Here is a 24,607-nt window from a genome sequence, read left to right on the forward strand (position 1 = left end):
CTCCGGGGCTTGATGCAGGCAGCCACCTGGGTGCTCAGTGCCTGCTAGAGATGTGACCCAGCGGGAGCCACAACCTCAGAGCAGAACCCGCCCTGGGGCCACAAGGGGGCCCTGGCCTGGGCTGGAGAGGTGCGTCAGCTACTCCTCCAGGCCCTGGGGCTGCGTTTAGCAAATCGCACATCCCAAACCATTTGCAAAATGAGCTTGTGGAGCAGGGCCAGACCGGGAAGCTTCCTGCTGGGGGGTGAGGGTGGCAAGTCCCCTCCACCAAGAAGACTTGGAAGGTTTGTTCTTTTGTTCCGTCTTCACGGGGAGAGGGCTCTCCGTGTACATCTGGACCATCCAGGAGCAAGCCTCGCAGAGGCCACCCCTGCAATGCAGCGTCACTCGGCGGAGGCCCGGGGCCGGCGTCATCGTGCCTGGCCTCAGTTCCCCTCCCTTTCCCCGCCGACTTCCCCTGCGGAGCTCCGTGTACGCATGCGCGGCGCCAGGCACCATCCCTTCGCGTGACGGCGGTGAACCTAACGCACGCGCAGCCGACCGCGTCTGCCAGGAGCCCTCCCGCGGCAGCCCAGGCCACGCAGCCCGAGGAAGGACGTCCCCGGAGATGCATTATTGCACTCTTCTGGTTTTGTTCTGTCTTTCCCTTCCCCCTGCCTCCTTCTGGCGTTGGAGAAAACATGAGTTGAGATGCCCGATTCCTGTCTTGCTTTCCCCTGCAAACTGGGAGTGTGAGCAGAATAACGCATTCCGTGTGTGAAGGGAGGGCGTGGAAGGGCCTTGCACGCTGAGCCGGGGCCTCCTGGGGACGCCCCTGCCTTCCAGCTGGGTGAGAGGCAAACCTGTCAGGACACGGTTGGGATTTCCAGCCCCAAGCTCTGTGTTTAGCGCTGAAATCAACTAGATGTTGGGCCAAGCCAGCTGCCGGGGGTCGGCTGGTTCCCCAGGGGCACCTGCGGGAACACACCTCCTCTCACCCCTGCAAAACCGGGGGCTGCCCAGAACAGCTCGTCAGTATCAAAGGCACCATGGAAGTGAGAAGGGGTTTCCGTCCTGTGTCTTAGCCGTGACTAGCTACGCGAGCAGGCTGCAGAGACAGTCGTGCGGGTCTGAGTCTGCTCTTGCCTCCTAAGCCGGGCAAGGTAACAGTTATCTGTGTACAAACTGTCCCACAGCCTGGTGTCCAAAACATCCACTTCCAATTGTATCTCACAGTTTTGTGGCTCAGGAATTTGGACAGGACTCAGCCGGGTGATTCTTCTGTTCCACACATGCCAGTGAAGGTGACTCAGTGGTCTGGAGGGTCCTGGAGACCTTCACTCTCAAGGTAGACGTGCACGATGACAGCGGAAGGCACCCTGTGCCCGGCCACTCCCGCATGGTGGCCTCAGCGTGGTGAGACTGTGCACCTGGCCACTCAGGGGTCCGGTGAGTATGCTGCGAGAGGAGGCACCCCCTGGGGGCTGCACGGCCTCCTGTGACCTGGTATGTCTCCCCAAACGTCATTTCTGTCACATTTGGCCAAGCGAGTCGCTGAGGCCAGCCTGGAGCCTCACCCCCCTCACTCCGGGAGGACAAGGAGCCTCAGCGCCCTGCGGGAAGAGGCACAAAGGATCTTCAGCCATCCTTCCTCTGCCGCAGGCCCGGCTGCTACCTCTTGCCCAAGTCTCGATTCTTCCTGAGCCGATGGCGATAGTAATGGGCCCCACTTTTGAACACGGGCCTGAGAATAAAGTGGGATCACGCCCCAAAGCTGCGTCTCCGTCCCTTGAACAGGTCAGTGGGGAAGGTGGCTGTTTCTCCCTTGGTCCAACCTGGAGAGGCGCTTCCGGAGCACGTGGGCCAGAGCCACCCGGCGACGCCAGCCCGCCCTCTTCCAGCTGCCGTATCTCTCTGGCACCTTCCACCACATTCCTCTCAACGCTGACTCTCGAGTGCAATAAAGCGGCTCCTGCACGGGGAAGGCTGTGGCGCTCAGCACAGATCATTATCTCTTAAGAGCAATGAGCATTTGAGAATGTGCCTTTCCCAGCAATAATTTATAAATGAGGGAGAACAATCATAATAGTCATTGAAATCCCAAAAAGCAGGAGACTATTTATAAATGCAGAGTGCTTCATCCTTGCCAATTCCAGAATCCTGAGTACCTAAGTGGGAGAGAGTGAGGGCAACTTGGTTAATTGGCATCTAACAATCCTGTTGTGAAAGGTGTTCCCCAGGACTCAGAAGAGGCCAGGAAGGCGGCCAGCTCGGCTCCAGGACAGCGAGGAGGGGGGGCTGTCGGCACAGAGGCGGCAGTGGTGGGGGGGAGACGCCCTGAGCAGTGCCTCGCAGCCAGAGGCTGGGGCACTAACCCAACCCACCTGACGGGGCCTGGGTCGGAGGCTCCGAGATTGGGATCCCGGGCCACTCGGTAGTGAGCGAGAATGAAATCCTGCCATTTGCAGCAACGTGGATGGAACTGGAGGGTATTGTGCTGAGTGAAATAAGTCAGTCAGACAAGGACAGATATCATACGTTTTCACTCATATGTGCATCTTGAGAAACTTAACAGAAAACCATGGGGGAAGGGAAGGGGAAAAAATAGTTTCAAACAGAGAGGGAGGGAGGCGAACCATAAGAGACTCTTAAATACAGAGAACAAACAGAGTGGATGGAGGGGTGGGGGAGAGGGGAAAATGGGGGATGGGCATTGAGGAGGGCACCTGTTGGGATGAGCACTGGGTGTTGTACATAAGTCATGAATCACAGGAATCTACTCCCGAAACCTAGAGCACACTGTATACGCTGTATTTAGCCAACCTGACAATAAATTCTATTAAGAAGAAGAAGAACCATGGAAGTCAGGAGAGAGGCCATCAACTTACCTGAAATTCATTTAGGGCAAGAGCCTGTAGTCTTTACTGTTTAAAAACACAGGCACAGGGGGCGCCTGGGGGGCTCAGTCGGTTAAGCGTCTGACTCCGGCTCAGGTCATGATCTCACAGTTCGCGAGTTCGAGCCCCGTGTCGGGCTCTGTGCTGACAGCTCAGGGCCTGGAGCCTGCTTCGGATTCTGTGCCTCCCTCTCTCTCTCTGCCCCTCCCCCAAGTGCTCGCTCTCTCTCTCTCTCTCTCAAAAATAAACATTGAAAAAATTAAAAATAATTAAAAATAAATAAACATAAATAAAACAGGCATATTGGAAGCAAACAGGAAGTCCTTAAATAGGTGGATGGACAAATACACCGTGGTCCATCCAGACGATGGAACGTCATTCGGTGCTAAACAGACATGGGAATCTTCAGTGTGTGCTGCTGAGAGAAGCCGGTCTGAACAGACTTCACACTACACGGTTCCAACTGTATGATGTTCTGGAAAAGGCAAAACTATGGAGACTCAAAGACCGGTGGTTGCCAGGGGCTTGGGGAGCTGAGGACAGGCAGGCAGGGCATGGGGGGATTTGAGGGCAGTGCGAGTGCTCGTACGACGTGTGACAGTGGATGCATTTGGCACGACAAGCCCCAGTTGGCTCTGTCCTGGAACAACAGCCCCCAGAACCCCGAATACAGGGGCTCCGGGAAGAGGATGGCACCTGTGTCCTAACCCCAGGGAAGCGTTTGCGTTTTCTCACCTGTAAATGGAGGCCGATGCTGCCAGTCCCACTTCCGGAGCAGGGAGGCGGCCAGGACGAGCTGGAACGGCAGGTGTACAGGGGTGAGATGAGACACTGCTGCTGTGCGCGCCTCACGGAGCCCCCCGGCCTTGGCCCGGCCCTGGTGTGAGACCTAACCTCCCCGTGGGACGGTGAGACCCGCGGGGACAGGGGCGGGTCTCCTGGGACGCAGCACAGTACCTGTTCAACCCGAATCAGTCAGGGAGTCCGTGCGCTCGAGCCCAAGCTCGTTAAGCGAGGACCCCGGCTTCTGGAGCGAACAGGCCTTCCTCACCCGTCTCATGGGGTGGCCACCTGCGGTCCGGGAGCACCGCCCACACGGTCTCCCGGAAACAGCTGTGATCAGGATTAGACCTCCCGCTGTCTCTCTTCTTCTTCCTCAGTTTGGGAACACTCCGGAAGGAGCTGCTTTCTGTGCTGTAGCTATGGAGCTAAAATGCCCCCCAGAGAGGGGCCCCTGGGGGCTCAGTCGGTTAAGCATCCGACTTCCGCTCAGGTCATGATCCCGAGGTTTGTGGGTTCGAGCCCCGCGTTGGGCTCTGTGCTGACAGCTCGGAGCCTGGAGCCTGCTTCGGATTCTGTGTCTCCTTCTCTCTCTGCCCCTCTCCTACTCGTGCTCTGTCTCTCTCTCTCAAAAATAAACACTAAAAAAAATTTTTTTTTAAATTAAAATGCTCCCCAGAGAGGCCCCAGGACCTGTGGACAGACCTGTGCTCACCTCCCTGTTCTGTTCTGGGTGAGCTTCACAATGTGAAGCAAGCCACGTCCCTCCCGGAGCCCCAGTGAAACGGGGCTGCAACAAGCAGATGGGGTGCTGCCCGAGACCCTGCTCGGGAGACAAGGGTGCTGCCCGAGGGTCCACGCGGTGCCCCCAGCAAGCAGCTCAAAGCTGCTCTGCAGCACCCAGCCTTGGCTGGAGACGTTCCGTGGGGGCCCCGGGGCGATCCTTTCTGCAGCCTTGGGGGCAGAGGGCTCTGCACCCACTGGGTTATTTCGCGCCCTCCTGCCTCCTTCCTGATGCCCCAGCACCTGCTTCTACTTGTTCACCAGGACTCACCTCTTCTGCGGCTGGAGACCCAGGTCTAGGCCATTTGCTATGTGTGTGTGTTGGCGGGGGGGGGATTCCTGTTCGTAGGAATCACCAATTCCACAAGTGTTAGCTTGAGGGCTGGATGGCCTGTCGAGCAGACTGGACGACCACGTCTCCTCCCCGCTTCCTTTCCACAAGGCTCCCCTTCCCACACACAGCGCCCAGCAGCCTCGAGGGCCCTGCCAGCAGTCCCGAGAATCGCACTCTCATGGTCCACCGGGACACGGGATATCACCGCCACTCTGGCCACCCGCCACGGTTTCGCCCGTCAAACAGGGAATTTGTTCGCTCAACCCAAGGCAGCCCGCTTACTGGGGAAGTACCAAACATTAAGCCACAACAGGACATTCAAGATGGAAGGCTTTGGAGGCGACTTAATGCCTTAGCCACTGGTGTGCTTTCTGAGTCACCCCGGAAACCCTGAGAACAGATTGATCAGGCACTGACTGATATTCGCTGCACCTGAATCTACGGGGCTGGGCTGGGCTGGGGTCCAAGCATCCTTACCCCAAAGAAGTGAATCTGTAACGGGTAAGGGTCATGTTTTTAGGGAGGAGGCTTCCCCCATCTGCCTCTGAGGCTTGTTCCGGGTAAAGCTTCATTCAACCACAGACCCGGAAAGGGGAAGGAGACAGAGGCACTGCTCGGAAGGCAACACGAGGGCTTGCTTCTTGAAGGACGTGCGTCTCTGGCCCCCACACTCAGCACAGCGCCACGCTCAGGCTTTCGCTGCCCATTCCACAGCTGTACCTGAGCAGAGTGGACGGGGCTGGGATCTCCTGCCACTGCCCAAGGAGTCCGGCCACCTCCCAGCAGCCCCGGGGCCTGCGTCCTGTGCCCTGGGGGAGTTGATGGGCACTAATCCCCCAAAGCTGGATAACAAAACCCGGGTGACTGTAACCTGAAAGGATCCAGCCAGCCACTCAGCAGGTGGCAGCCGTGGCCCCGGGGACGCCAGGCGTGGGGGCGGCGGGGCACTGAAGCCACGGGGTGTCATCCCAGCGCAGTGTCACAGCCTGGGCGCTGATTTGACACCCGAAGCCTGCGTTCACCTGCTTTCCGTGTTCCTGGTCTCTGTTGTGTTTTATCGCCACTCTTGGTCTGCTCAGATTTCCAACGTCCCCCTGCCCGCTCTCCCTCCCTTAAATCCTGTATCATCTCTTTCCTTCTCCTCAGACATTTGTTTTCATCATCCTGCTTCCAACCCACCCCCCCCCCCCCCACCCCCCAGCCCCTGCCTTCTGGAACCTCCTGTCATCAGCTTGTTCTGCTCAAGCTGCCTCCTCTGGCCCCAGTTCTTGTGATTCTGTCCTGGAGTTTTCCAGAACAGACAAGAAAAGCCTCTTCCAGGTGTAGGCAAGGGTTCAGGTGGTTGCAGCATCGAGGGGCCCTCTTCACTCTTCCAAGGTTAAGTTTCAGGAGACCCGCCTTATCCCCACCTTTCTTGTTCATCTGCTCAGTGCTGGGCGGGGCACGCACTGTCCCTGGCACTGGGAGACAGCAGGGGCACAGTGGGCTGCCCCTGTCCCACTGCACACACACCTCAGACAAGCCGAGAATCAGAGTGACAGGAGCGAGGTGTCCTGGCTGAGTGGCAGGTGCGTGAGCAGGCCTGTGGGGGGCGGGGGTCTGCACGGCCTCTCCCCTGAGCGGAAGTCAGCCATGCAGAGGTGCGGGGGTAGAATGTTCCAAACAGAAAGCACAGAGACCTGGATGCAAGAAGCAGCTCTGAGGAGTGGAGTCGGGCCGGGGACCAGACGGCATAGGTCCTGGTGAGCCACAGACACGTCATCGAGGGTCCAACCTGAGGGCTTGAAGCGGGGGCGTGATGTGACATTCTCGGATTCATGTTTCCAGCGGGGGCCCTGCAGGGCCTGGTTTGCAGGGAGAGCAGAGGGGAGGAGGTGGCTGTAGGGGTGAGAGGTGACAGGCCTCAGTCCCCGGGTAGAGGGGAGAAGACACACGTGCAATACGATTCGGGAGAAGGACCACCAGACAAGGAGAAAGTAAATGGATAAAAAACGCACTCACTTCCCTGATCCCACCCGGGGATGCAGGGCACCCAAGAGACGGACGGGCACAGCTCCGTCCCAGCTTAGGAGGTGCCAGGGAGCAGGGGCGCGGGGCACCCACGTTCCCGGGCATCCCGGGGACGCACGGACGGGTGCGCAGCGGCTCTGTCGCTGACATTCACCAGCCTGCCCGCGTCAGCCGAGGTCACCTGACCTCCCTTCCTCCTTTGTCAGCTGCTTCTAAAACGCAGCCGACAAGTCGACACCATGCAAGGTCGTGAGTGAGCACTCTGTTACTGGTGACATGTGTCCCTGCTCCCAGCACCGGAGCTCCCCCTCTTCCTACAGCAGACAGGAAACAAATGAGCACAGAAAAGAACTGCTGGGGTCCCGAGGCAGCCCTTCCCCTCCCGTGGCCGGGACGCACCTCTTCCTCCAGCAGGTCCCAGGCCGCGGACAGCTGCGCCCTTACACTGTGCTGTCCTGATCCCTTTCCCTTCCCAGCTGCTCTCCTACTTAGCCCCTGTCCCCAACCCCAGCCCCAGAGGAGCAGTGGCCCTGAGAGCACGGGCGGGACCCGTGCTTGGGGGCACTGGCTCAGGCGAGGGTGTGGGTCCGGACTCAGGCAGCCCCGGGTTCCGGGTCAGGCTCCTCAGTGTTCTGCCCTGGGTCCGGGAGGGGTGCGGGGTGCAGCCCAGACGGTCATGGGATCTGCCCTGGCGGCCACCACTGTTGCCGTGGCCCTGCCCGTCCGCCCACTGGACACCGGGCTCCGTGGAGGGGGGTGAATACTACACCGCTGCCCGCAAGGCTCTCCGAGTGTCCCAGGGAAAGCGTGCAGAGCACAGTGCCAGGGCGGTGTGACAGTGAGAAGACGGACATGTGCAGGAAGTCCCAGAGCAGCCAAAGCCAGGTGCTGACCCCGAAGAGAGGGAGATGTGAGTGACAGAGCAGCGCCACCTCCCCCAAGGCTGACGGTGTCCTGGCAGAGGGCAGGAGGGCAGACACACAGGAGCCGGGAGGGATGCGCCAGCCTGGTGGGGTCGGAGGTCAGGCTCCTGGGTGGGGCGGGGGGTGGGCCGGCCTGACCTGGGGAAGGCTGGAAAAGGAAGGAGGTGGGTGCGGGCTGGGCAGGGGCAGTTGTAGCTTTCCTCCTAGGCTTCTGCAGCAGAGTCTGGAGGTGGCCCCCAGGTTCTCAGTCACGCTGCCCAGTGCAGCCTCACAGCCTGGCCACACGCCAGCTCGGGCCCGCCTTCCGTCCGCAGGAACCGCTGCGTCTTTTGGACGTGAGATGATGATTCACAACCTTTGGGGCAAGGTCTGGTACACAGTAAATATCAGAAAATGCTAAAAGGGAGCCATGATGATGTTGGTGACAACAGGGACAGGCAACGGGCTTCGTGGCTGAGCGTCGCTGGAACTGAAGCACAGAGCTTTGTGTCCCAGCCCGTCTCTCGCCTGCTTTTTCCCTCAGGATTGTTCTCTGCTCCGCGCAGGAAGGGTTTCTCGGGCTGGGTGTCGGCATTGTTTCATTCACTTCTACTGTGCCTGGAATACCTTCAGCTGCCCACAAGGGTTCCGTCCTATTCTAGGAACACACCTTTTAATAGCATGACCCTGCTTTCTTTACAAAACAGCTTTTATCTAACACTGACGTGCCTCGAAAATAACGGTAACTGGGGAAAAGCAAATCAGCAGCAGACAAAAACGCGGGGAAACGCGGCCCTGACACAAGCATCTGATTTGCTTCTAAAGACGAGCCCCTTCCCAGACCCACCTCAGCAAGGGTGCTCAGCAAACATCTGTGGACCAATTACAGTCAACAGTTTACAGGTGTCGAGAGGAAGCAGTCACTCACATGCTACCCCCCCCCCCAAATGAGTTTTCCTAATCTCTCTTGGAAACAAAAGCCCACTTTTCTCTAGGGTTCTTTATCTGGCAGGTAGAGAGCACAGCTTCTCCTGCAGGTGGGCTGGAGCCCCCAGAGGAAGGATGGAGGTCAGGCAGAGCAGGGCTGGCTGCAGTCCTCCCTCAGGGCCCCTGGGACAGGGTTTGGCCAACTTCCTCCTGCTGATTCCCAGGCTCTGCCCCCCAGCTGTCCGGCTTCAGTAGATCCAAGGCAGGGCCCAGGAAGTAGCATTTTGATGAGGCTCCCAGGACAAGCTTATTTACCTGCGGGATCGGCCGGTGGTTCTCAAATGCTAGGGTACATGAACACTGACCCAAGAGGCTGGCAAGGGGCCGGGTCCCAGGCCCCGATCCCCAAAGCCCCAGCTGGGAGGTGGGGCCCAGGAGCTGAGCTTCTCACGAGCCTCTCTCGGATTCTGAAGCAGATGATCTGAGGGCCGAGGCAGAGAGGAAGGGGAGGTGGTTACCACGCAGATCCCTAGGTGGTGGATCTGGAGCGTGGCCCAAGGTTCTGCATTTCAAACGAGCTCCCAAGGGCTGTTGGTGCTGCTGGTCTGGGGTCACACTTCAAGCGACCTGGCTGGAGACCATCCTTTAGACTCACTCCACTGCCGTGTATCTTAGATCACAGTTTTCCTTCCTCTCTTAATGTATCCTCACTGCTTCGTTCGCGGCAAGCCTGATAAACCAATGCTCTCTACTGGACTCACACCAGCTACTGCAGGGCCTCTGAAGCTGTCTTCCTGAAAATGTGAGTTCCCATAAGACATCAGACGCCGTGTGGAAGGGCTGCCTCCATCAAACGAGTTGGGGAAGCGCTGTGGGGGTTGCGGGGCCTGGGCTAGCCGGAAGCATCTCTCTAAGTCCCCTCGCCCCGCCGTGGGATGGGGGTGTGAACAGAGCCCAGTTACGGAGTGAGGACAACCCCAGGAGTTAATTGCCACGAAGCTCGTCAGTCCGTCTGTGCCTGACTCAAGGCGGGTATTCTCAGGATGCGCATACCCCATCTGCAAGTGGAGGCAGCTCTGGTGGCTCATGACTCCCAGGCGCTCAGTGGCCGGCGTATCCTCCAGTGTTTGGGCCTCGGGACCCCCACCCAACACCCCCGTTCTTGCAGTTCAAGTGGCCATGCCTGTTTGCAATCCAGTGGGTTACAGAGCCAGGAGAGCAAATGCTCTGCTCTGGAACTCGTCCCCTGAGGAACACTTGTTATCAAGCTCTGGTCTTCCAGAGACAAAGGCAGGGCCCGGGATGCACATTTCAGGACGGCCTGTGTGGGCTCTCTAGGCAGTGACGGGGTACATTGGGGGGGGGGGCAGGAGCAGGGGTCTTTCAGAGGTGTGAGCACATGGCCGAGGAATGCAACCCCCCCCCCCCCGTGTGGATTTCCGGTAGATTTATCCCTGAAACCTCACTGGTGACGCAGGACCTCTGTGCAAGTGTGACCCTGATAAACCAGGCACGTTCGGGGATGTTCGTTCCCCATCAGGTTAGGAATGTGCCCAGATGCAGGGCGAGGTTCAGTGGCAGGCTGGTACAGATGTGCCGTCTCCTTTACTAGCTGCACACGCTTGCAGGGCGAGAAAATGCACGCCACCTTGTGGGGCGGCATCTAGGCCTAACCCGGCTCCTCCTGGCTTATCTGATCACCTGGGGTCTGAAACGTGCAGCGCACTAACCAACAGACCGCCCTGCCCAGGTGGGAGGGCCCCTGCGGGAGAAGAAAAGGCGGTTCTGCGGCTCTTCAGCTCTTCGCGCACCTGCCCAAGTTGGCTCTGACCTTGGGGCTCCACACTTGCACTCAGTCCTCTTCTCCCTCCTTTGCGGCGCATTTCTTAAACCAGAACTAATGTATTCTGGACACAGAGCTTCTCCAAACCAAGACAAAGAAATTTCAAATATCTGAGCAAACAAAACCACTTTCTCTCAATCTCCAAGCCAAAAGGAAACGTGCAAGAGGCATTTACTCACTTTCCAAGCCGCACATATTTTCACTCGAGGATCCCTGAAAGAAGTGTCGTCCCCCCCCCCCCCCCCCACCCCGGCTCACAGATCACCCAAGCAGAGCAAACGCAGCCGGCCTGGACAGGCGGCGCGGACATTCCTGACACAGCTCTCCTGTCGGAAAATTTCTTCCTTTTCTTTCCCGGGGCCTCTCATTTCTTTCCCGGCCTCTCAGGCCTAGCAGCGTGTTTTGATGCACGACCAGGAATCAGTCCCGTCCCCAGTCCTTAGGGGCGCAGCGCGGCCAGGGCTCTGCACTGCGCTGGAGGGTCAGCACAGCCTGCAGGCGGAACCACAGCCCGTCCGCGCTGCGCCCTCGCTACGGCCCGCCTGGTCTCTCGGGGCTGACTCCTGCCCGCCGAGCGTAGGTGCAAGGCCCCCTCGTGAGGTGGGCCCGGGCCGCGGGAGTCGGTGCGAAGACACCCTAAACGTGGAGAACAGAAGGGGAGCGCCCTCCCACCGTGGGCCGGGCAGGAAGTTGGCCTGAGCAGCAGGGGCTCCCGATCCAGAGGGGGCGCCCAGGGTATGTGGGGGTGGGGCGAGGGGAGACTCTGTGCCTCCTTCAGTCCTCAGGTCCCCGCCCTCCTCCCCTCCCCCGACCCGGGCTCGGACGCCCCGCCGTGGGGGGCGGGGGCCCGGGGAGGAGGCGCCGGGCGCGGGCGCGGCGCGGGGGGCGCGGCGCCTTTAAGGCCCGCGTCAGGCCGAGCGAGCGCAGGGGCCGGGCTCGGGGCGGGGCCTCGGCGGGGCGGCCGCGCGGCTTCACCTGCAGTTCGGAGCGCGCGGAACAGAGGCGCGGGCGGCTGCGAGGCCGGCGGACGCACCGGCCCGAGGGAGCGCGCCGCCGGCCGACTTGGCCTGGCTCCCGGAGCCGGGCGGCGATCGCGGCGGCGCGGCCGGGCTGGAGGCGCGGGGCCCGATCGAGCGGCGGCGGCGGCGGCGGCCATCGGAGCTGCGCGATCGGGGCGGCGGCAGCGGCGGCGGCAGCGGCGGCGGCGGCGGCCGGGAGCGGGCTCCGGGCGCCGGGCTCCGGGCGGGCGCCGGGGCGCGGCGCGGCGGGAAGATGACCGCGGGCTCCGGCGTGCTCCTCGTGCTGCTCTCGCTCTCCGGCGCGCTCCGGGTAAGTTGCCGCCTGGCGTCCCGGCTGCTCGGAAGCCCCGGGCACCGCGGGGCCGCCCCCGGAGCCGGCGGGGCGCGCACTCGCCCGGAGGGGCTCTCCCGGGCGCCCCCGCCGCGCGCACCGCTGCATCCAGAGGCTCCCGCGCTCCGCGAAGCCGCCCGCGGTCGGCAGGAGCGGGGAGCCGCCGGGGCAGAGGCGAGCCGTGGTGCGGAGCGCGGTGCGGTGCGGGTGGGTGGAGGGCCCAGAGAGCTCTGCCCGAAGCGGGACCCTCCAAGCATCCCTCGGCCGCCCCAGGTCCGCGGCCGCCGCTCGGAGCTCGGCTCTCCCGCGCCTGGGCAGGCTGCCCGCTGGCGGAGCCGGCGCGCCCTCCATCGCCCGGGAGCCGCGCGCCTCCGGAGTTGGCGAGCCCAGCCCGGGCCGGGACTGCGGGCGGGGGAGCCGGCGGCAGCAGGCGAAGAACCAGGGTGCTGGGGACACCCGGTCTCGCCGCCCCGTGCCGGGGGCCGGGGTCTCGCGGCGCGGCGCCTCCTCCGTGCTGGGCTTCCGGGTGCTGACCCAGACCGCGGCTGCGGGTGGGCGGCGGATGTGGACCGCGGGGCACCTTCGCCGCGGAGTCCCCCAGGCGCGGCTGGAGCCGGTGTCCGGCGGGGCCCTCGCCGCTCGGAGCGGGGCCGGGAAGTCAGGCGGGCGCGGGGTGAGCGTGCCCGGGAGCGCGGTCCGGGCGCCCGCCTCCTTCCCTCCGAGTCCGCGAGCTCGGCCCCCAGACCGGCTGTGCGCGGCGGGTGCAGGCCCCGGGGGCGGCGTGCGGGGCTGCGCCGGGTGGCGCCCCTGGGGAGGCGGCGGGGCCGCGGGAGTTGCAGGAACCCCCTCTCGTGGCCGATCGGCCTCGCTGCTCCTCCGGGCAGCGCGGTTGCAGCCTCCGAAATAAACAAGTGCGGCGCCCCCAGGCCCGCTCGGAGGCTGCGGGGCGCTCCGACTGCGCTCGCCACTCGCCCGGGCGGGGCGAAACTTTCCCGGGCGAGTTCGCCCCCGGGGTTCCGGTCCTCTGTGGAGCTCGGTTCCCGAGGAGCGGAGCCGCGGCTTGGAGCTTTCCCAAGGAACGAGCCCGCGCCCCTCGCTCTCCCCTTGGCGCTTTGTGGGGAGGGCGTCCGCGTCCGGGCCGGCGGCGCGGTGCCGGGGCCCGGCGGGCGGGCGGCGGCGGCGGCGCGCGGGTCTGGAGCGGGCGCCGCGGCGGGAGGCGCGTTCCGCTCGGCGGCCCCGCGAAGCCACGACCGCGGGCTGCGCCCCTGCTGCCGGCGAGCGCTGGCCGGGGGAGAGGGGCCGCTGCGCTCCGACGTCTCGGCCCAGCGTCCTGCCGCGCGCGCTGTCTCTTCGACGGTTCCCCTCCGCTCGAGGCTGACCTGTAGCTGCTGCCCCCCCGCAGCCTGGCCGGGGGGCTCCCCGCTCGTCCCCCAGCCCCTCCCGCTGGGCAAGACCCGAGAACACCCACCCTTTCAGGTCAGTCAGGGCAGCTGTCTCGCCCGTTTGGGCCAGAGATGGGGGCTCCACGGGCGGACAAGTGTCCAGCCCAGTGGAGGTGCCAGGGCTGGAGGGTGGAGCCGCGTCGTCGGGAGCCTCCCTCCTTGCCCAGCGCTGAGCCGCCTCTGGGAGGACCTCCTCTCTTGCTCTGCCGCCGCCTCCCTCCCTGGGGACCCACAGAGAAGACAGAAGCCCAGCTCTGGGGCCCCGAGGGGCGGTGGCCGAGAGGGCCTCGGCTGGCTGCACCTCCCTCCTCTCTGTGGCTTCCTCGGCTGTCTTCGGACACTCCTCAGACGTTGCTTCCTGCGGGGACAGAGAGGCCCTCCGAGGCCCGCAGCCCTGCCATCCTCTGGCCCTCCTCCCCGCCTGCACCCCCGTGCCCAGGCCGAGCCATTCTCCCCACCTGCACCTCCGTGCCCAGGCCGAGCCAGCAGTTACCCCCTCACCCGCGCTGGGCTCCCGCAGCTTCCGCGCGGGAAGCAGAGGACCCTCCCCTTGACTCGAGGTCAGAAGGTCAGGTGCAGCCTGGCGCTGCGTCACGTGCCGCGTCCTTCACGTGACGTCCATCCCATGGCGCAGGGCATCTCCTCCCGTCACCTGGGCACGAGGAGGGTGAGCCCAGGACAAGAAGGTGCCCCGGAGAGAGACCACAGTCACAGGACACGTCACAAGTGTTCTGTTTCATCGTTATTGTTAATCTCCCACTGCGCCGGTTTATAAACCGCGCTCCACGGGGGTGGGGGGGTGTGTGTCGAGGAAAAAGCGGTTTATACCGACTTTATACAGGGTTGGGTGCTGGGCGGTTCCGGGCTTCCGTGGGGTCTGGGACGGAATCCCCCCAGGAGGGTGCTGTTGGACCAGGTGAGTCCCTGAGAGCACGGAAGCAGGGGAGCTTAGGGGGGAAGGCTGTGGCTCAGGTGGTTCTGTCATAGCCAGAGGCCAGACCCTGCCTGCGGCAGCCACTGAGAAACAAGGGGTTGGATTAAATTTCTGCCAACTTCGCATTTGTCCCGACCTCTTTTCTTTCTGTTCTCAGGCCCATAATGGGGATCTTACAGCCCGGGAGACCTGCAAGGCTGGATTCTCTGAAGAAGACTACACGGCACTAATCTCGGAGAATATTCTGGAAGGAGAGAAGCTTCTCAAAGGTAGGGGGGCGTGGGGGGTGGGAAGAAATTGCACATTGTGTTCTGGACTGGGGAGACCTTTCTGTGGAAAAGGCGGGTCGGGGCTGTCTTTGAGGCAGGCTGTCTTCCAAATGATGGTTGTGAGGTCAATGAGGTGTCCCTCCGTGGACCTCAAAGGCATTTTGCATCCCAGGTGAATGATTCAGAATGCCTGTCATTTTTGAGCGAGGTGAATCATTTCCTGGGCAACAAATTGGAATTCGGATGTAACGTCACCCAAATAATGTGCAGAGAGAGAGAGACTTTCTTGCTAAGTATTTTTATGTATGAAATTCTGGATTCTTAAATTATCCCTGCTTTGAAATGCATGATAAAGCAGACGATGTTGTTGGAAATGCGGTAAATAAACCCACAGACGTTCTGTTCACAAATGTGGTATTCATTTTCATTACTACCCCACTGATAACACGAAAACACACATGCAGGAGGGAACTACCAATTAGCTTTATCGTAATTGTAGGATTATATCCGCGTTTGTGATGGGAACGTCAGAGGCAGCTTCAAAAGTCAAGAGACAGGAGATCATTCTGTATGTTGATCCGTTTCCCTTTCGAGACAAACTAATTAAACTTCCCATGTGTACGGGAGGGGAGATCAATCAGGCCTTCCTTGTGAGGTTTCCAAGTCCTACCGCGAACACCGTGGCTGAGCGCCTTCCCAGAAGCAGCAGCTTTTAGCCGGTTTCGGAGTGACGGAGGGAGCAAACTTTGGATAAGGCTTCAGAGCTAAATTTCAGCACTCACGACTAAATAATCCTCATAGCGCTGACTTTCTCCCCAGCTTTGGGTTTCAGGGAATCTCAGATTCTCAAGAGCTGACAGCAGCTCCTTAGGGGGGCGGTGGTGGGGGTTTTTCGGATTCTCTTCCTCGGGGACAGAGCTCGGTCACTTATCTTGTTTGTTCTTGGTTACGTGAACGGGATTTTTATTTGGGGCTGAGTGCAGCTTCCCTCACCTGTTTGTTGTCATCTGCGTTGACCTGCTAAGGGCATCATCTGTGGAGCCTTTCCATGGATTACCCACCCTCCCTCCCCCCAAAAATCCGCGGCAGTTGCCCGGAAGCAGAATGGGCGTGTTGCATGAGTAGGCATATGTGGTGAGAGCCTTAGGAGATGCTCTGTGAATGTGCCGTGCGTGTCATTTCAGAATTCGAGAGGGTAGACCCTCTTTCAGGATGGATTGGTCTCCCGAGCATCCCTGTGTGCCCTCAGGGAAGGCCTGGAACATTCTTCTACTCTCAGTGCATTGTCCTGTTGCACACAACAGGGACGCTGTGGTGCCCCCGTGTGCTGATCTGGAAGCTGGCTTCTTGTGCCTCTCTGGGCAAGGAGCCACACCTGATGGGATCTTGGAATTTCAGAAAAAAGGCCTCTGTTTTAGTAATAAGTACTACCTACCACAGAAGAGTGGCAGAATCTCAGACCTCTTATGATGAAACGTGGGATTTCTAATAGGCGTCTGGTCTCCCCCCTGGTGGAGAGCTGGCCCCTCCGCTCTTGGCCTGCGTGGTGGGGAAGTCACAATCGCTGGCTGAATGTTGGCCTGGCCCGTGAGCCCAGATGGTTTTTACCCAGCGTGGGGCGAAGAGCCCACCATGGTGGGCGAACTGGGACCAGCAGACAGGCTTTGAGGATGCGGGACTCATTTTCTGGGCCCTTACTTGTACCTGAGATGTGGCCCAGCGCAGCCCAGGTTGAGGGGAGCTGTGTCCCAGTCACTGGGGCCTGCTCCTCCCCTCCTCTGGGGTAGGCTGGAGCCCCCCTGCTTCTCCTGCACCTGCCTCCGTCCCCCTCCACCATGCCGTTCTCAGGGACAGAGAGATGTTTTCTATCTCAGAAATAATTGTTGCAGATACGGAAGCAAAAGCCAACGCTGACATACATTCAAACCAGGACAGATAAAAATGTCTCTGTGTACAAACTTTGCAAGTGACAAGACTGCAGTGAAGATGTGTGGGTCCAAGATAAGATAATGGCACAACACTTCTGTTATTCTGGTAGGAATCAGGTTAAGCTGATAATGACTCCTTATAATTGAGTTACTCCAACGGAGAGAGCTTAACCTTCATTTGACGAGCAAAGCTTCACGGCGTCCCCATTTTATTGTAAGTACGCCGTAAGCCATTAACGACTGCTCGGTGGCTCCTTCTCCGCCTGAGTCAGCTTACCAGCAGCCCCGAACCTCCAGATTCCAGAAGGAGCGATTTGTTACATGGTAATTAACTTATTTATGATAAGTGGATGGAAGAAATGTCGTGGCATTTTGTTTTATGTCTAAATGAAAAGCATTTCCGTTCTAAAAATTTGATGCTAATTAGGCTTAAAATAGTTTTCCCCAATAGGATAGCAAATACTATGGTACTGTGGACCTTTGGACCAGCGGAACGTGCTGTGGGACGAGTGCCCCGCTGGTTCCCAGATCCCTAGATCTCCTCCGAGTTCTGTCTCCTGTGTCTGCTTTTTCCGGCAAGCACATGCGTGTGGTCACATGGGCTCTTAGCTGCGGTTTTGTTTTCAGGGTAGTTCACTACGGCCGCCATCACCGGTGCATGGTAATACCCACAGTAGGTTGGTTAAGCGGTTTCTCCCTGGGCCCAGATGGAACGTTCTGGGAGCCCTGGTTGAGCGGGGGCCGGTTGCCGAGCCGGTGTCTTTTTCTCTGCTTTGTTAATAATTAACGGTCAGCCCTGCTGAGGAGGCCGCAGCTGATGCGGTGACCTGCATTGCTCTGTTGTGGCGGGCAGAGTTCTGGAAAACCCAGAGCGGCTCCGCCCGAGGATGGGAGGGTGACAGGATGTGTGGCAGGGACCCACGACGCACGGGTCCTGTCTCCTCCGGGTGCTGGAAAGGAGGCGGTGTGTGTGTAGAAACCTCCGGAGGGGTCTGGGCCTTACCTAGGGGAAGCGGGCTCAAGTGACACGGAAAAGAGGAGCCTGCTTCGATGACGAGCCGTTGTGTTCCCCTCCTGCGTGAGCGTGGGGCCGTTGTGTGCACCCCGGGCCACACTCTGCTCCCTCATCGGAGGACTTCTGTTCTCTGCTCAGTCATCTCTCTTACGTAAACCGGAAATTTCATGAGGACCGCAGCCTGTCACTCCAGTTTACTATTTTAGATCATTTCAGGATGTTCAGAAGGAGGAGAGAGGTGGTCGAGGGCTGGGGCGGCGGCTTATCAGCGGCGTCATCACTTGCCTGGTTTAACCCTGCCGTCTTTACTTTGTCAGTTCGGTTTATTGCCTCATCGTTGTAAACTGGCTGCTGCAGCTCCGGGCATCGCACGTGAGTTTGGAGCAGGATGAAGCGAGGAGGGGGTAGCACCGTCCGCATCCCTTCCCTGTACCGGGAAAGCAAGCACTTTGTCAGGTGGCTCGCTGTTCTGGTCGGCTGGAGCTTGGTCACCCGCCGCTCCCAGCCGTGAGGGGTGGGGACGCTGGGAAGGAGAGGGCTGTGTCGCCGTATCTGGGTTAGCGCTGTTACGATCCCCCACCTGGTAGAGCCGTGTCCTCGGAGCGAGTGGGATTCTGTTTTCGGAAGGAGGAAGGGAGGGGTGGACGCAGGGAGACAAGCAGCGACATCCGCTGCCGGCGCCCTACCTGCCGCGTCGTGGGATGAGCGACTCCTTTGCGTACCAGGCGGGAGAGGGCGGGACGGTCCCAGACCGTCCAAGTGCAGGCGTTTGCGGTCAGCAAGCGAGCATTTGCCACGATGTGATCGGCGCGGCCACGAGTACCCTTCTCTGGACGAGGACGTGGAAAATAGCCGCCCTGTCCCCTCCGTGTGGACAGGTCGCTCCTGCCGGGGCAGAAGGCAGCCCCAGGCGCGCGCGAGAAGGTAAGCGAGCCCTCCCGCCCCCGGCTTCGTGCCCGGTGTGCATGCGGGCCGCACGCGGGCTTTCGTCTCGGATGAAGAAGTAACAAAGGAGCCCGAGAGCGCTGACGCCCTGGTGCGTCTGGGGCGCCCTGGTTAAGTCGCGGGGGAGCGGGAGCTGCCGTGAGCGAGCGGGTAAATGGCGCTGGTGACCCCTGGCCACGTGCGCTTCGAAGCGGCAGGAGCGGCTGCCCGGCCAGCACCGCCTCGCCCTCTTCCTCGGTGACGCCCCTTCTGTACCCACCCGCCTGGCGTACGCGGAGTCCTGCTTAAGATGCTTACACGGCAGGTGGACGCCCTCACACCAAGGTGGCGGTTCAAGCCGTGGGGCCTCATTAGGGTATGCTGCTAGATGACGCTTCTGGGAAGGGGGTCTTGTGTGGCTCTGTTCGCTTTTCTTCCTGGTAAAGAGGAACAGATTCGGCTGGCCGCGCCTTCTGCCTTTTGCTTTTTACCTCCTTCTCCTGCCTGGAAGACAGATGCGACGTCTGAGGCAGAGCAACCATCTTGTGACTGTGAGGACGGCAGAGCAGGAACTGGATCCTAGGTGGCGTCCTTGAAGGGCATCCAGATAACCCGTGGGCTCGTTGTCCCCCAAGAGATGAGAAGAATGAGGCTAACACACCGCAGTTGAGTTTCTTGCCGTACGTGACCGAACGCAGTTCCTGATTTAGGGAAACAGTGCACCCTAGCTAGTGCCTGTCCTTGTCTCTGGAAGCTTGGAGTACATTTCATCCTCTGACTTGTGCCCAGGTTTGGGGGTCCTTCTGCTCAGTTTTTGTTCCTTGGGCCCTGATTTCCGTCTCTCTTTAGTGGCCTGGCTAGTACCCACGCCTAGCCGAGAGCACGCCGTGGGCACTCAGTAAGTGTTTGCTGGGCAGATGAAATGAACGGGCACCACGTTCGAGTCCGTGGCCAGGATGTGGATGAGTCCTTACGTGTCTGCCCCTCCCATCGTGGAGTGCACAGTCTCCGTGGGCTCTCTTAGCCGTCCTCATCCAGGAGAGCGGGCATTGGGACTTCGTCTCTGTCCGCGATATCGACCGGCTCTGGGGAACCTTGGTCTCCACTAGGTGGAGGTGAGTGGGCGCAGAGCAGGACCGCGCCCCGACGGTGAGCTCCGCCCCCGTGGGCGCGGCCCTCGTGGCCCGACTGGGTGCTGCGCACCGGGTCCCTGAGGCAGTGTGTCGGGAGTGCCCGTCTTCTGACTTCTACCCCGTGTGTATAATCACCTGTCACCAAATCAAAACCCTCAGTGCCGAGAGCTCACACGCCAGTTAGACGTGAGGATGATGCACTCGTGGAAGCTGTGGCTTAAAGGTGAAGGTTTTAGGGGCGCCCGGGTGGCTCAGTCGGTTGAGCGTCCGACTTCGGCTCAGGTCATGATCTCGCGGTCCGTGAGTTCGAGCCCTGCGTCAGGCTCTGTGCTGACGGCTCGGAGCCTGGAGCCTGCTCTGGATTCTGTGTCTCCCTCTCTCTCTGCCCCTCCCCTGTTCATGCTCTGTCTCTCTCTGTCTCAAACAAACATTAAAAAAATTAAAAAAAAAAAAAGAAAAGGTGAAGGTTTTGCTGTTCAGAACCGCGTATTCTAGCGGCCTCTCAAGAAACGGGAGGCCTTGCGTGATTGTCCCGTAACAACACGGAGTTCGGGCCACGCTGCCTGCCGGCCCCCGTGGACACCGCCCTTGTGATCCTCGCGAAAGCTCTGCCCATGAGTAGCGCTGGTCCCGTTTCGTGGATCAGAAGCCAAAGACCCAAGTCGGGAGCTTGGCTAGAAAGCACTGATCTGCTGTGCCTTCCCTGTCTGACCAGACCCACACTTGTAGCTCACTGACATCTCTCACGTGCCGTGCGCAAAGATGGTTCCGGAGCGCTAAAGTCACGTGCACATAGGATAGCCCAGATGTTCCGGGCACCGTCAGAAAATTAGTAATTATCAAGCATTCAGACGTGCTAATTGTTTCCCGTTTTGGACGTTTGCAACAAACAGAAGCCCAGTGTATCAGGAGGTGCTGGATGGGCATCACTGATGTGTGAGGGCTCATCTGAAGTGGGCCCAAACTCTGTGGACACCTTGGGTTTGCAGAACCGGCCCCAGGATCAGCAGAGCCAGGATTCCGTGAGGCCAACGGGAGTCTTCAATTCTGGGCACGTAGCAGACGGCCTAGGGCATGTGCTCAGGGGGCTCTGAGCCCTGCCAGCGCTGGGGGAGGCCGGGAGAAACCCCCCAGGCGAGGCCTGCAGCCTGGAAGCTGGACATGGGTGACCCGGGCACTGGGGACAGTGAGGAGGCCTAGGATCGTGGACCGCCAGGGGGGCCACAGACCATGGCTTGAAGGAGGTTTCTGGCACTTTCTCCTGGCCGGATGTGTGTGCCTTCCATCTGCCGTGGTCCTTTCTACCCTGGGTCTGGGGTCCCAGGTGTTTGCAGGGGCCTCCCATTTTAGGTTTCCAGGTCTATCCCCTCCCCTCCCCTCCCCTCCCCTCCCTCCCCCCCATCCCCTTCCCGTCTCTCTCCCTCACCTCCCCCTCGCCTCTTCTCTTCTCTCCCCCTTCCCCTCCCCTCTCTCCTTTTCCCTCTCTCCCCCTCCCCTCCTTCTCCCTCCCCTTCCCCTCCCCCCTCCCCTCCTTCTCCCTCCCCCTTCCCCTCCCCCCTCTCCTCCTCCTCCCCAACCTTTCTTTGCGGCATACTGAAGTAGATGCCAGAACTAATCATGACTTGAGAACTTGAGAACAAGTGGACAAGCAAGCATTCGTCTTTCCAGAGAATGTCCTGATTATTCTGACTTTCTGAAGGAACAATCTTTACTTAAAATGGATTTCACCATAAAAAAAGAAAACAATACCCTAATGTGAGTTTCTTTGCGTCGAGAGTCCAAAGTTCTCCCGCGTGTGTTCTTGTGAAACCTCAGGGCACTTGCCTCTGAGTTTTCGTCCTCAGAGGGGGGCCTGGCCTGTTGCAAGCGGGGGTGGTGCCATCCTTTCCTTTTGTCAGAAGGCTCAGAATTTGGGGGACTTTTTGCCCGCGCTCTAGGCTGCCCTCTCCTGGTGGCCTCTGGCACTGTTTCAGGTTGGCTCCCTGGCTTCCATTCTTACAGGAAAGAAGACAAAACAAAGCAAACCTAGTTGATTATCCTCAACCCGGTGTCCTCGCCACGTGCTAACCTGCCCTCTCACTTAATGCCCTCGAGACACCTGCGGGCTCAGGGTGTTGGTAGGTCACGCCCCGGCCCACCAGGTTCTGTGCAAGGGTCTCTGTGACTTTCCATCCCCCGCACGACTTTTCCAGGGAGGAGTCCGCTTAGGTCGTGGACCGTGTTAGTTTAGTGTAGCCCAGTGATCCGCGTATTTGGTGGCTTAACGGACACAAATTTATCTTCTCGCTGTTCTGGACACCAGAACTCCAACAGGGGCCGGTCCTCTGGGCTTCAGTCTGCAGGGGGGCGGTTGGGCAGGGCTGATTCCATCTGGAGGCTCTGACCTCACGGCCACCCTGGTACCTCTGCCCGTACCTTCTCCTGTGCTCCCATCACCACCTCTGACCTGGCTGCCTCCCGCCTCTGCTTAGGAGGACCCTTGTGACGGCTTTGGGCTCACCCGGAAAATGACCCGAGATCCATAATCATCCCCAGGTTGCTTCTGCGCAGACCCGTGTGCATGTGAGGCGACACTCCAGGCATCCCTGGGGCCTCCTGCAGGCGTTATAAAGGAGGGACACACGGTCGTTTCCTGCTCCCACGTGTATCCCCTCCTCATGTTCCTTCGTGCGGTTCCGAGGGGTCCTCAGCAGTTCACCGCGGGGGAAGCGGGGGCCCAGGGTGACCGAGGAAACCCGGTACGCGGCAGGGTGAAGAGGTCCGGCTCTTGGACGCCCCACGCAGCCCTCATCCAGTCCTGCCTCTTGGCAGGGGCCCCCACCTGCCGTAGCTGTGTCTGTAGTTGGGACCCTGTTTGGCAGCTTCCTCGTGGGTCCTGAGATGTGATTTGCCACTCGAGGGTGTGAAGGGTAAGCGGAGGCTCCCAAGCCCAGAGCAGCTTCCGGTCTGGCTGCTGCCAACGTTGCCTTGTTTGGTTTCACTGTTTTCTCGCTGACAGTGTGTGGGGATTTGGGAAGGATTAAGGTAAGCCTTCAGCGACAGATAAACATCCACGGGCGGAAGAGTGCCAGTCCCCGCCTTGTCTCTAGGAGGACGGTCCTCCCGGAGGATGGGAGGGGACCAGAGGGAGCCACGGGTGCGGAGGGAGGTGTTCCTGGCCTGGTCTGGATACAGTTCAGTTGAGTTCCAGCCCCGGGGTGGGGCGTGTGCAGACCTGTGTCTGCCGGGAAGGATCCTTCTCTCTCTGTCTCCGAACCAGAGAGAGGCTTTCCTTCTGGGTCTTCCCTCAGGACCGCGTGCGTGTGCCTGTGCACCTGACTCGGAAGAAAATCGGGTTTTTGTCTTGCTTTGGTTTTTCCACCCAAGTGTGAGTTTGAACACTGTTGACACTGACCTGCCTGGAAAGCTGAGGGGGGACCCCTTGTTTGCTGAACACATGGCCCCGGGCTCCTGCTCATAGCAGGGCTCATAGAAGAGCACAGGCTCAGAGTCAGGGGCATTCTTGGGAGGGGGGCTGAGCTGGGGTGCCCTCCCTTCCCTGGGCCTCAGTTTCCTTACCTGGAGAGCAGAGACCTAGCACGTCCACCTGTGGCCGAGGAACCACCTGCCTGGGGGGCACTTGTGAAACCTGGCAGGCCCCGGGTCCCCCCCCAGACCCTCCGGCCTGGGTTGAATGGTGGGGGCCCACAAGCTACATCTCCCTGGAACCTGTGGCTGATTTTGTTTGGAGAAAGGCTCTCGCAGGTATAATTAAGTAAGGATCTTGAGATGAGATTTTCCTGGATGATCCGGGGGGAGGGGGGCTATATCCAGTGACAGGCGTCCTTAGGAGACACAGGGGAGAAGCCACAGGAGGGGAGGCAGGAAGGGCCCTTCCCACACCTTGACTTTGGACTCTAGCTTCTAGAACTCCAAGAGGATAAATTTTTGTCACTTGAAGCCACCAAGTTGGTGATCATTTGTTACAGGTGCCCTGGGACACTGCCACACCCACCGCATCAGAAATCCTGGGGATGCGGCCTGGGCCTCTGCCTGTTTGATGTGTCTCGTGGGGAAGCTGATGTTCATTAAAGCCTGAGGGCCTTGGGTCTAGAGGGTTCAGGACCCCAGGGGTCAGCATCCCTCATGAGGAACCGTGTTCTCCCTGAGGGGGTGTGTGTGGGGGGGGGGGTGGGGGGGGTAGCATCGGAAGGCGTGCCTCGGGGGGGTGGGGTGGTTGGAACAAGGCCGTGAGCATCCGTGTCTCCAGGACGGCAGATGAGGCCCCTCAGCACGGTGACACAGCATTCCGTGTTCCAGAGCGTGACACAGAGGGTTCCATTGGAATTAAAATGTATGTGGGACGTTGGCTCTCCTCCTGTTATCTTTCCTTGTCAGATGCCATCTTAACAAGGATGATAGCTCAGGTGATATTGCGTAGATGCGTCGTAAATATCGTGTTACTCTCCAGGTGTGCATTTGGGAATGGCGCATGTCTCCACTCGCTCCCCCTGCTCTCGGGCAGGGAGGCGTGGGTACAAGGTGCCTGTCCTCCCCCCAGGGCTGCTTTGCGAAGCCGGTGCAAAAAGGCGTGAGTTCCGTCTCCGAGTGTCTCGTTCCTCGCGTTCCGAGGGTGTTCCCGCCCGGCTGCTCGGCGCCTCCGAAAGCAGAGGGAGCCGGCTTGCCCTGGAGCAGCCGCTCGGCGGTTTGCAAGGGCCCAGCCCCTGTCGCCGTTGCTCCTTTGCAGCTGCGTTGGGGGCAGCCTCACGTGTCCCCGGGGATGGTCGCAGGGTACCCTGAGCGGTTGCCGGGGAGCCCCGGGTACCTCGCGGGGAGTCTGCTGCCGCAGGTCCCACAGCCCGGCCGTCCTGACTCCTCCAGGGTCTGGGTGGGCAGCCTGTTTCTGCCAGGGGAGGACGCAGGATGCCTGGGGTCCCCAAGTCGCGCCCCAGCTGGGCCCTGGGGCCGCGTTTGCCTCTGGTGGCCGGAGCTGCTGGGTAAGCCACTTGGTGGCTCGGTCCTGACGCTCGGGCTGCTTTGTACTCGGAGGGGACTTCCGGGAGAAAGACCCCCTTCTTCCTTTCTTTTTTATTCTTCAGCGAGGTACTGAGAGCGGGCCTGGGCTGGCCCGTCGGATGGACGCCCGCGGGCGTTTGATTACTGAGCGCCGTGAACAGG

At 60.2% G+C, this 24,607-nt stretch overlaps 1 protein-coding gene across 2 annotated transcripts in view; it reads left to right on the forward strand.

The window, feature by feature from the left end:
- The first annotated feature begins 11,471 nt into the window (after nt 1-11,471).
- CDH4 (cadherin 4) overlaps nt 11,472-24,607 on the forward strand; it is a 540,926-nt gene continuing 527,790 nt past the window's right edge. For both annotated transcript variants that reach the window (XM_086702623.1, XM_086702624.1), the window contains exons 1-2: nt 11,472-11,784; nt 14,339-14,450. In XM_086702623.1, the coding sequence (XP_086558749.1) occupies nt 11,728-11,784; nt 14,339-14,450 (169 nt within the window). In that variant the 5' untranslated portion in view covers nt 11,472-11,727. The remainder of the gene's footprint in view (nt 11,785-14,338; nt 14,451-24,607) is intronic.

The sequence above is a fragment of the Puma concolor genome, chromosome A3, assembly GCF_028749965.1.
Source record: "Puma concolor isolate L17-30 chromosome A3, mPumCon1.1.hap2, whole genome shotgun sequence".
Lineage (NCBI taxonomy): Eukaryota > Metazoa > Chordata > Mammalia > Carnivora > Felidae > Puma > Puma concolor.